At 44.3% G+C, this 13,115-nt stretch overlaps 1 protein-coding gene across 4 annotated transcripts in view; it reads left to right on the forward strand.

Moving 5' to 3' along the window:
- Positions 1-13,115, forward strand: part of ARHGAP19 (Rho GTPase activating protein 19) — a 507,107-nt gene that overhangs the window by 162,305 nt on the left and 331,687 nt on the right. For all 4 annotated transcript variants that reach the window (XM_069611587.1, XM_069611584.1, XM_069611586.1 and 1 more), the window contains exon 4: positions 8,707-8,916. In XM_069611587.1, the coding sequence (XP_069467688.1) occupies positions 8,707-8,916 (210 nt within the window). The remainder of the gene's footprint in view (positions 1-8,706; positions 8,917-13,115) is intronic.

The raw sequence follows: 13,115 nt of genomic DNA on the forward strand, positions 1-13,115 counted from the left end.
CCTTACCACGAGATTCACTAGACCAGTATATTGCCGCCCTTCCAGAAAGGCTAACTCCAACCTCCTACTGGTGCCAAGATTTAAACGTACTATGACCGGGGGGAGCAGCTTTCCTGTTAAAGCATCACAACATTGGAACTCTTTACCGCCCTCCCTAAGGGAAGCCCTCCCTTACTTACATTTTAGATCTAATCTTATCTCCTGGATTAAGGAACATGACATCTAACGCATTTATCACTGATCCTTGGAAATAAAACTTGTAATTTGTGTATATTTTATGTAAATATGGCTTACTGTATTCTGTCTTCAATGTTGTGATGTGTCCAGTACTGTAACTTTAACTGGAACCCATCCACAGTGCCTTATGTACCCTAAGCTATACAATCTTCCTGCTGCACCCTACTACCTGAGGGTTAGGGGTGCTTCACAAATAAACAAACAAAACAAACCTTTGTTTTGGGCAAACTTTTTTTAGTATTTTTTCATTCCATCTTTAAAACTAAAATTATTCCCACTCTGTGCTTAACATCTATTATCCCTCTACATAAAAAAGGTCCACTGAATGACCCTAGCAACTTTCGCCCGATTGCGCTAATTGATGTGGCTGTGAACATTTTTGCATTATTAATCCTCCATTATGTAGATGCTTTTATAACAGATAATTCGATCCTCAGTAAAGCGCAGGTAATATTTTGTAAATCCATGGGGACGTAACTAAAAGCCACAGTCTTAGCCCATCTTACTTCTTTCTCACTCCTCCACCTGTGGCCCTATTTTGATAGCCTGTTTAGATCTTTCATCAGCTTTCAACAGTGTGGAGTATTATGGCGTAAAATGTTTGAGTATACATTTCCACCACATTTAGTTGCACTCATAGCCTTACTACATCATAATATTAACTTTAAGGTACGGATTACACAGGAAGGCTTATTGACTGAGACAATTCCAATGGTGATTGGTATCAAACGGGTGTAACCTCGCAGCTGTGTTACTTAATCTTTACTTAGCAGACATCGGTCGCATTTGGGATTTCTCTAAATCATTTGCTGTCCGTCTAGGCAAGCTGCATCTCTCTTGTTTGGCTTATGCAGACGATACCCTTCTTTTTGACCGTACACAAGCAGGTCTTCAGAATAAGCTCAAAAGCTTCTTTCATTACTGTACTAAAACAATTTAAGATTGTAATCTTATCTTCGCGCAAAAAATTGCGTACATTTCGATGGTCCATTAATTTAAAGGAAATTGGCTTATTCCAAAATTTGACATACCTGGGATCCAACCTGTCAAATAACACCTCTATTTTAAAATGGCAGGATTCTCTTGTTGGAAAAGTCCTGCCTCTAATGGGACAAATGAAACTAATATACCACAAGTATTGTGCATTTTCTCCAACCCCATTAATTGAATTTTATTCTCTGAAAGTAGAGGCTGTTATTCTTTACGGGTTAGATCTTTGCCTTGTTGAATTGGACCCTTTCTTAAATAAGCTCCAAGGTAAAATTTGGAAAACCATCCTTGGTCTTCCAAACTATCTCCCAAATGCATTGGTGCGACATGACCTTGGGCTTAATTCTCTGGGATCCCATTTCAATTGGGCTAAATAATTTCACGAAAATGTTATTTCCGCCCTTGAATTCTTTGTATGAGGATTTTTCCATCCTGCTCCTCAAATCACAGCCTGTCTCAATTGCCCTTTTCTCAAAAACGAATGCTTAGATTATTGGAACAAATCAATTTATTACCAGAAGATCTGCAATGGAAGATGGGTCTTGCTAAAAAAAGACTTTCTGAGTGATTGGGCTGCAACATCTGACCTAATTTCTACATATTCTTCTTTTTCTGAATATGCCCTTTTTAGGCATAGCCAATATCCTCGTCTTCCATATTTGATTTTGTCCTTGTAATGATGCACGCAAGTTATACATGAGATTCCGATTTGATTTGTTTAATGCAAAAATGCGAACAAAATACTGGTTTTCAAATGAAAAGTCGATTTATCATACAAGATGTCGTTTTTGCTGCACCATAGAGGTTGACGAAACCTTCCTTTTCTGCCCAAATTTTGAACAAAATAGATTTCAAACATTGAAAGATTTCCAAAATGTAAACACATCATCTGGCAGGAATCTCATATGGGCCAAGTGTATGCGGGGGATAAGTAATGCCATAATTTTGGCAACTTTCAGATTATTACGTTTTATAGAAGCAGATCTTATCGCTGTGCCTGCATAAACTTTTAAGGCACAAAAATGTTTTGGAGGGATGCTCCACAACATACTTTTGTTTTTTGTTCAAATTGGGATAGGCCTCATGTGCGACTATTAAAACCTTCTTTAGATATAATCATGGAAAATTGCAAATTAATCTTTTTTTTTTTTTTACAAATGACTACAATTGTGTGAAAATATATATTGAGTATGTATAAGAATTTTTATTTAGGATGTGTATAAGCAATATTGTTTTATTATTTTTCCTTCTTTTTTGTAGGATTGTGAATGTTAATATAATATGGATTTTAATTTTGCATGTTATATGTATTTTTAATGCTGTTATAAAACAATCTTTTTTACGCTTTTTCTGAAGGTGCGTAAGCACCAAATGCAAAAATATATATATATATATATATATATTTTTTTAAAGCGAAGTATAAGAATTGGTTAGCATCCCATAAAGCAATTATGCTTCAGAGAAAATTATGCTTCAGAGAGATTCTGAAGAAATGCTAGAAAGTCTAAAATAAAGGAATACCAGAACATTTTGGGGCATTACAAATGACATGTAGTTTACTCAACAAGCACTGCAAACAAAGATGGTATCAGAAATGCAATGGAATGCCCATTTCGCGTATTTATTTGAAAAACGTAGGAAGACTAAATATAAATGATTGGAACCTGCAGGGTCCGAAATTTTTGAAAACCTCTCAAAACTCAGTGGCTCAAGGGCACCAGGGCCCGACGGTTTGACAAACAGCATTCTCAAACACCCAGAAGAATGGGCTGAGTTTTGTACCAATCTGTTCAATAACATTGCCACTGAAACAAGAGTGCCTGTATCATGGAAAAGCACTATAATAGTGCCTGTCTTTAGAAAAGGATTACGATCCGAACCAGCAAACTACAGGCCTATAGCGCTACTGGACATTGTGGGAAAAATCTTTGCCTCTCATTTACTTAAGAGGCTATTAACATGGATTACACAAAATGAGGTTTTTGATGCTCCGCCAAACGGGAATCGTGAAGGGCACTGGCTGTGGGCTAAATCTACTTCTCATTAATTTGCTAAAGATGGAGGCTATCAGCAAAGGAACAAAAATCTATGTATCCTTTGTTGATACGGCCCATGCCTTTGACAGCATTGATCGTGAATTATTATGGAACAAAATGCATCTGTTGAAATGTCCGATTAGTCTGCTGATGGCAATCAAGGAATTACATTCCGAGACAGAAGTGAAAGTGAGGCTCAAGCAAAATGGAACTTTATCTGCAGCCCTAATAAGAAGAGGCGTAAAACAAAGTTGTCCTTTGGGGAGCCACACTTTTCAATCTGTTTATATCGGATGTTGGTGTGGCTATGGACGAAGTAAGATCATTCCCTCCAATGATCAATGGACACAAAATAAACTGTATGATCTATGCAGACGATATTGTCATTCTGGACGTTACTCCGATAGGTCTCCAGAGGAAACTTCAGTCCCTAAAACAATACACTGAAAATCAGTCTAGTGATTAATCCTGCAAAAACCGAGCTACTAGTAATTCAGAATTTAGTAGGAGTAAAAAAACAAACAAGAAAAAGTTTTAAGTGGCCGATTGGAAAAGACCTATTGAACATAACCATTGAAGTATCGTATTTGGGAGTCTCAATAAATACACATCTAAACGATGACTCACTGTTGCTAAAAATAAAAAGGAAAGGTAATTTCTTGTCTGCCTAGGGAGTGGCTATTAATAAGCAATATGGAAATTTCAGTCTTAAACCGGCAATTGATTTCTATAAATTGAAGGTTATTCCAGCACTAATCTTTGGCGGAGAAGCAATGCTGGGCTGTCCATATTCATTATGGTCTTGGTGTGAAAACGCATATTGGATTATGGTCCTAATGATACCAAGAAGCACCCCAACTGCCTGCATTAGATTTGAACTTGGTTTAATATCAATAAATGCGACCATAGTATGGCAGACGCTTAATATATACAGGAAAGTATGTGGGGCTGACAACATACCACAATTTCTGAATACAGTATCCCAAAGATCAACAGGTAAAAGCATTCTAAATGAGTGGAAACATTCATGTGACCGTATTTTCATCCAACTGCAGACGGATAAAGAAACTTTGATTCAAAATCCAAATGCTGTCAAGAAAAAAATTATGGATGCAAGATTGGTGCGAGAACTCTGATCAACGAGCATTACACAAGTGCATGGCTGATGTGGTGTCTGAGGCAAGAGCAATGAATACGCTACCTGGATACCTAAGCATCTTTCCATCAGCAAAAAAAGGAGAACATTTCTGAAATTTCGGCTTAATCTGTTCCTAACCCGAGCTGTAAAAAAATTTGAGAACTAAAGGTGACTTTTGGTGACTTCTGTAAGTCCTGTGAGGACGAAAAAGAAACATTAAAGCATTTGGTGTTGTACTGCACGAAATTAGGCGCTCTTAGATCTGCCCATATGGGTTGGATATTCACAAAGTGGGAGTGCTGAAGACTGGTGGAAACATATGGCAGATGGCTCTGACAACAAACTAACTTTTGCACTATTATTCTATTTGGATAAGTTGGAAACTTATTTGAATTGCGAAAAGGACGGAGGTGAATAGTAATTTCTATGCGGAATTGAGAAACTTGTTCTCCAACAAAGTCTTTTATTTGTTTAAAAATTGATGCTCAAGTATGACAAATAGTGATGATCTGTATATTTTAAAGGTTGTAACAAACCATAAAATAAAAATATGTGCCCGGCCTTTTGCGCCGGTCTCCCATGTTGGGTGACTATCCCCAAGTTCAGCACCGGTCCAAGGGAGCCTTGGTAAGGTCTCCATCCCTCCCAGGAGGGAAAAGCTGTAATGCAGGCCAGTCGGAGCTCCAGGACGGCCGTGGCTGCTGCCTCCAGGCTTGGGCACCCCTCTCCCTTGTTGGTCGACCGTCCCCAAGTTCAGCAGCAGTCACAGGGATCCCTGGCAACGTCCTCATACCTTCCGAGAGGGAAAATCTGTAACTCAACCTAGCCAGAGCCCATGGGCTTGGGCACATGTCTCCCATGTTGGACGACTATCCCCAAGTTCAGTAGCAGTCCCAGTAAACCCCGGTAGGGTGCGCATCCCTTCCTTGAGGCAAATGCTGTAATGCAGGCAAGCTAGAGCGCCGGGATGGCTGGCGGTTCTGCCTCGCCTTCCTTGTTGGTTTACCATCCCCAAGTTCAGCGGTGGCCTCGGGGTGCTCCGCCAGGGTCCCCATCCCTCCCTGAAGGGAAAAGTTGTAATGCAGGACAGCCAGAGGTCAGGGACGGCAGGTGGTGCTGCCTCTCAGCTTGGGCACCTGTCTCCCTTGTTGGTTGACTGTCCCCAAGTTCAGTGGTGGCCACAGGGAGCCTTGGCAGTGTGCTTATGCCTCAGCCCAGCCAGAGCTCCAGGGTTGTATGGGGGTCATGTCTCTGGCCTTGGGCGTCTGTCTCCCATGTGGGTTGACATCCCCCCCAAGTGCTGCGGCAGGCCGAGAGGGAGCCCCGGCAGGGTCCCCCTCCCTTCCTGGCGGTAAATTCTGTAACACAGCCCAGCCAGAGCTCCAGGATGGTCGGGGGGGTGATGTCCCAGGCCTTGGGCACCCGTCTCCCATGTTGGGCGACCATCCCTAAGCACAGTGGCCCTCCTAGGGAGCCCCTGCAGAGTCCCTGACCTTTACTGTGGGGAGAAGCTGTAACACAGGCCAGCCAGAGCTCCAGGATAGTCTGGAGGGGGGGGGGGGTGTCCCAGGCCTTGACCAGCTGTTTCCCATGTGGGTCGACCATCCCCAAGTGCAGCCGCACTCGCAGGGAGCCCCGGCAGAGTTCCCATATCAGAGCTCCAGGATGGTCTGGGTCATGTCCCTTGCCTTGGGCTTCTGTCGCCCATGTGGGTTAAACGTCCCCAAGCCCAGCAGAAGTTCTAGGGAGCCTTGGCAGGGTCAACAGTCTTTCCCTGAGGGAGAAGCTGTAAAGCCATCCAGCCAGAGCTCCAGGGTGGTGGTGTGGGGTGGGGGGGGGTCATGGCCTTGGGCGGCTGTCTCCCATGTGGGTTGAACGTGCCCAAGCCCAGCCAGGAGCTCTGGCTGTGCTGGTTTACAGCTTTTCCCACCCTCCAGGAAGGGACGGGGGCCCTGCCGGGGCTCCCTGGGACAACTATTGAGCTTGGGTGCTGCCCACCTAAATGCGAGAGAGGCACTTAAGGCCGGTGGCATCACCCCTGACCATCCTGGAGCTGCGTTACAGAATTTCCCTCCGGGAAGGGATCGGGACCCTGCCGGGGCTCCCTGGAACTGGCCCTGGACGTTGGGATGATCAATCCACATGGAAGACAGGTGCCCATGGCTGGGACATTACCCTTGACCGCTGTGGAGCTCTAGCTGCGCTGTTAGAGCTTTTCAGCCTGGGTAGGGATAGCAACCGTGCCAGGGATCCTTGGGACTGCTGTTGGACTTGTGGACGGTCAACACTTTTTCTTTTCCGCCCAGTTAGGTGCACCCACACATGTGAGGTACCGTTTTCGCTGGACACCTGTGGGAAGGTAGGACATGTGGTGTTGCTGATGTGTTTCAGTGGCTTTGTGGTGGCAAATGTCAGAAAATTGTGATTTGTTTTCCCTTACATTTCAGACTTTGCCGGGCCTTGTGGGTAATCATTTTTAGGGCGATTTGCGCATGTCAGACCTCTTTGGACACATGGGTGTCGTATTTTTTTAAATACATGGGGTTCCTTGCTTTCCTTGGTGTTTGGGACAACCCAGACCCAAATCTGTATTTTGTCACAAGACCAACATCCTAAAAATGTCCCCTCTCGAAACTCTTTGGGATACCAGTTCTTTAGCCTTTTCCCTTTGTGCCCAGGTTGGTGCACTCACACATGTGAGCTACCTTTTCCGTCCCGCCACCTGTGGGAAGGTAGGACATTAGTTGTTTTCTCTTGGTTTTGATAACGTTTTCATACATTTTCTACTGCATTTTGTTACACAACTCTCATTTCCCAAATAATAGCCTACATTTGGTCGCTGCTTTAGGCTCTGTCACCTATCCTTCAAAAGGTCTGCCTGTGCTCTTTCAAAAAATTAATGCTTGCCATTCCACACCACAATTGTTTTCCTTATTTTCATGTGTAAAGTATGTCTGCTTAGGCCGTCACCATAAAAGTCCTGTGTACCATGGCTCAGATTTTGGCTTGTGGCACTGTTTGTTTTGTGAAACATTATGAAAAATATGTGATTTCCTAACTAGAAGTGTCGGGGGTGGGAGGCAGGTGAATGTAGCGGTGCATGGCTTTTCTCAATATTCACAAAAGCCATTACCTTACAGGTCCAAACATGTCCAGCATATACTTTCAAAAAAAAAAAAAGTCGTATTGTTCCCCAAACTATGGGAATTTTACCTACGTAGTTGTTGCCTGACCTGCGTAAATGACCCCTTCCTAAACTTGGAATTTTGTCTACTTTTCGGAAATGTATGCCTTTCTGTCTTTCCATTCAGCTTTCCTACCCTCCTCTTCCATTCCGTCCACGCATGTCCTATTGGGGGGGAAAAAGGGATATTCGCCTACTTCCCACAAAACTGATTGTAACCTTTATAAAAATGATTTTGTTTCTACTCACCAATTTCTTGAATGCCTGGAAAATGGCGAATTCAGCACAGTAAACCATCTGTTCCTAGCTCTTTCAAGGAAAAACGACAGGCTTCTTTGCACATCATTTTATTGTTTGTTTTTTTTCTGAAAAAAAACCCACATTTGCCCGCTTTTTTTTTTCTCCGCTCACCCCCATACAGCAAACTAGGATTCCTTGGTGGCGTTATGACCGTCTACATGTGGGAAGAAAAGGGGCTAAATTTGGCCGAGATATCACATGTAACCAAGTTACAAGGGATTGAATGGCGAAATATCGAAAGCGCCAAAAAAGGTCTCAGCACTGGGAGGGGAAAACCCTCAGCAGTTAAGGGGTTAAAGGACTGTTTCTGTTTTCACTCGTTTCTCTACTATTGGTATTATTCCAATTTTACTAGCCTGTCCATAACTCTGCATTGCTGTACTTTGTTTTCCCTTGCCTGGGCGGTTGATTACTATGTTTGAATATACGGTTTGTTTTCTTGGATATGCTTTTTATTATTTGAATAGTTGCTGTGTTAGGCTTGTTAGGAAGCTTGTGCTGCTGTCATACGTCTCTGGAGAGCATAGTCTCTACTTTCGTCAATTTTACAGTTGCACCACAACTTGGCTCAGGAGTGTGTTCATCTTTGGGCAACGTGCATAGACTGTTGCTCCCCTATGTACTACTTTAGGACAGAGATGCATACAGCCTTCCCTTTCTGAAAGCAGGTGTTATTGGGTTGGGCATCACTGCCCAACACCAAGTGTGTTTGCATAGACTAGCTGCTCAGTCTAATAGATGTGTGTTTGTCATTAGGGATACATCTGGGCTGAAAGGACCCCAGGTATGTAATTTCTACTTTTCCCCCTCTTCCTGGGCAGATCTGCGTGTGGAAGGCTTATTTCGTATCCCTGGCAACAGTAACAGACAACAAATCCTTAAAGACCTGCTCAACAGCGGGGCCGATATTGATGTGGACTCGGGGGAATTTCATCCTAATGACGTGGCTACTCTGTTAAAGATGTTCTTGGGAGAGTTACCAGAGCCTCTACTGACTCACCGACATTACCATGCACATCTCAAAATTGCAGGTGAGTGGATCATGCTGCCAAAAAATAGTTAACAGAAAAAAGTACATGAACTATTTAATCTTTCCAATGCCTTAATTGTTTGGGTTGTTGAGAAGTAGTGGGAGGGGATATGGGAGAGGGAACAAATCTTGCGCATCACTTGTTCTGTAATGTTTTTGGGTTACATTTAAACATCTAATAATACATTTAACTCTGGTAACACCGGGGTATGCTCTGCACGTTTTGCACCTTTTGGTAATTCATTTGTAGGATAACTGTGCTGTTTGTCGAGATTTGATACAATGTTCATGAACCTGTAACCTTTTCCGCTTTAAGGGTTTTGCATGGGAGATGAACATTTATAAATGCAACACACACTATCGTACGCCTTAATTTTTCACATCCTTTCTCTTCGGTATCAGAATCTCTTTGTCACATTGGTCTGTTTTTTCTGTGACCTGTTGCATGCAGAATATTTACTTCATCCCTGGAGTCATTGTCTACTAGCACACGCTTTTCTTTTTTACAAGGCAGCACACAGATTTTCATAATCACAAATTGGTGATTTGAAAAACAATAGAACAGCATGTATTGCCGGAATACAAATGTGTAGATAAGATGTTGGCTATTTCAGTGGCATGGGCGACTAATGATCTGGCATTAATCAGGGCTCCAGACATTGTAGTAGCGCCTGGTGAATGCTGGAGCTTTATGGGAATTAGTTTAGGTTGGTTTGTGTTGTTGTGGGGTGTAGTAAGTCTGGGGACTCGCTCAGGTAATGGGGTAGTTATCTTGTACTGGGCATTAGAGTTCTTGTAGGTTAGTAGAGGCATGGTAGTCTGGCTCGGAGTCGAGTGTTTCTATCCTGGGTGGAGCATGGTGCATCTTTAGAGAATGCCATGCTTAAGTAGATTAGTGGTAAGGTGAGGCACAATAGTTGGGTTACCTGTGTTATTCTAAGGCACATAGTTCTAAATAGCTGCATAACGTTTGTGCAAGTCAAAGGTAGGCTAGTCCAACATATGTATATATGAGCAGATTGGGCTAGTTCAACATAGGCCGGTCCTATATGAAACAAGAGTAGGCTAGTTCAACATAGGCATATGTAAGCAGATTGGGCTAGTTCAACATAGGCAGGTCTTTTCTAATGCAATGCACACTATCCTAGTCAGGGAATACAGTGCACATGCACAATATAATACGCAATACAAATATTTTAGTGGAGGAGTCAGGCTGGTAAATCAGGGGACATCAATTAATATCAACAGCAAACAGTCAGGTGGCGTTCTAGGTGTGGGTGATCCACAAGTCAAGGCTTGTAGATCAGGGCTGCGCTTGAGCATGAAATAACAGCTGAAGATGCGTATATTAGCCGGTGCAGTTTAGCGGGTTATAGTGCCGATGATGCTGTTCCTCCTGATCAGGTATGGCCTTGATGTGAGCGTATAGTTGATTGCATCGCACTTATTTGCGGCACAGTGAATGGTGATGGTAGTAAGTAGCAGTGCCATATGATAGTGGGAATGCTGATTGTTACAGCGGCCACATTGCGGGTCTGCCAAGAGTCGGGAGCTGGGAGGAAGCTTATCGGGAATTCAGCTGGGTAATACGGAACGCATGGCAAGAGCGTACGGGCATGCCGTATTGAGGAAATGCGAGTGTAAGAAGGTTAATCAAATGCATTAGTCCAATGGCGAGGGTTAGGAAAGGAAAGCACCTTTAGGTCACAGACCTAGCGAAGGACACAGCGCACCCAGGTGAAAAACAGTCACTGCTGGCCTTTGCAGCGGAGGCCCGGCTTCCGCCTTGCCGGCGGTTATGCGTTGCTCTAAATGAGCATTCATTGCTTAGCAACGAGACGCTAACGATGCAGCGCCCATTGCGAGCCGCGTGGTAATGTGGGATATGCAGGCAGGTCTCCTGCCGCGTGAATTCTGGCGGATTCAAGCCAGGAAGAAGATTGGGCTCTGTGGATGTGGCGATCTGCTTCAATTGCAGAAGGATGAGCTCCGATGCTCACCTATGCTGCAGGGAATGGACGGCAGCTCCTGGGGCCAGTGCAGTAGCTGGTGGCCTCTTCTGATGAGACAGATGTACCGACATTACAACAGAATGGCGCCTGGAACGAACGCTGTAGGGAAGCTGCTACAGCAAGCAAACGTGAGTAGGTTAGTGCCATCCTTGGAGCTCCTTGGAACGAGTGAAGTATTCTAGTGACTCTCTACAAAGACAACCAATTATCCAATAAGAATAAAAACACTATACTTACCATTTGTACTCGCCTGGGGATCAAATCCATACATCAGGGCGATTGATGGACACCGCCACCATGCAGGGTCAGCCATATGATGAAGCCCAGAGCAGTATACACAGCCACAGGGCCATATTGCTCAGGAAACCACAGCCATTTGATTTGTCACTGAGTGTTGACAGAGGTTCTGGGTGGACAGAATGGTTGGAGGAATTTCACGATTTCATTCAGGCGATGGGTGATCAAGAAGCAGAAGGAAAAATACATATTTCCATGAACCTTGTTGGAAAAGAGGTAGAGGTGATTAAAAACGTATAATCCGACTGAGAAGGCATCTTATGATGTACTGGTTGGTGCGCTAAACAGGTTTGTTGCACAACGCAACAGCGACTTTGAAAGATTGATATTCAATCAATGCAACCAGGTAGCCAACAAAACTGTGGATAAATACGTTTTAAGGCTGCAAAAACATGTGAGGTACTGCCGTTTTGATACATTTTCGGAGGAGGCCATTCACCTAAGAGTTACAGAGGGATGTACATCTTCTGACCTCTGCAAGCATCTTTTAAAGAAACCCTTGCCTCTTTCTGAATTACTCGATCTTTCCAGAATCTACGAACGTGTGGACTCCCACATGGTGGTCATTGAGTCTCCGAAGTCCAACAGTGCAATAGTAGCAGCCACCACCGCAGTACCAGAGAGACAACAGAAAAGTGGCAACAGAGTCAGAGGAAACTTCCAAAACAGACAGGAAATGGATTGCAGAAGGAGTGGAGGAAAGGAAGGGCGTTCATGCTACAGGTGTGGTCTCTCGTTACTGCATCGAGATCAATGGCCAGCCATCAATCAAATGTGCAATAACTGCAAATGTCCAGGCCACTTCCAAGCAGTATGTCGTAGCTCCAGAACATCTGCTATCAATTGGAACGAGGGAAGAGAGAGTCCACGCCGAGTGGTGAGAGCAGTGGGAAGCGAAGAAGAGGCACAGACACCTGAGGAAAGTAGGCCTCCAGAGCCAAGTTTCAGAAGTTATCGGGACAAATGTGTTCACCTCATGGCAGATGAGTCAGAAGAGTCGGTGTCACCAAACATCATACTGCAGATCTGCCACAGTTGATATAATGGATGCCCAGCAATTTCACGGTGGTGCCAAGGCACTGCTTTAGAGAACATTTTGTCAAAGGGGGGCATAGCGTTCAGAGATGGCAAAACCAACTCTCATATCCTCCTGACTCCTCAGTACCTTTCTGCAACCTTTGCGACTCTCTCCCTATCTATCCTACCCTCTGGCCCCACTCACACCGCAGGCCACACCTTGGATGCTCTCTACGGACATCCTTCTCTCTACGGACATCCCTCTCTCTACTCCTCTCATTAACTCTGTCTTGGACTGACCACTCTCTTCTCTCAAAACACCCAGCACTGCCACTCGGCTTCATAGTCACCAGACCCATGAAAAAAATTAACAGTGGCTGCCTTTGCCTCCAGCTACTCTACTCCTCCCATTCCTACGGCTGACTCCCACCCTGACACAGCCCTTGCTAACCTCAACCTCTCCATCTCCAACACTCTTGACACTCTTGCCCCTGCCATGAGGGTCCGACTGAAGTCTTCCAAAAAGTGCAACTCTTGGTATGACTCTGAGCTTGCTGCCCTTAAACGCAAATGTAGGGCAGCTGAGCGGAAATGGAACTCATTGGGTGGACCATCTGACAAACTAGCCTGCAGCCTCCTTTAAAGTCCATATCGTCTGTGCATCCACTCCAAGAAAAGTATATATTTGTGCATCTCTGAGGCATCAAACACAGCCAAGCTTTTCAAAGTCTGCAAGGAACTGGCCAATCCTGCAGCAGCCTCTTACTCTATCACACCCACCCAGGACCTTTGCTTAGCCATGGCTGCTCACTTCATCACTAAAACCCAAGACAGCCTTTCCTCCCTCTCTTCTACCCCACAGCACACACCAACA

Source organism: Ambystoma mexicanum, chromosome 8 (assembly GCF_040938575.1).
Source record: "Ambystoma mexicanum isolate Mex_15411 chromosome 8, UKY_AmexF1_1, whole genome shotgun sequence".
NCBI lineage: Eukaryota > Metazoa > Chordata > Amphibia > Caudata > Ambystomatidae > Ambystoma > Ambystoma mexicanum.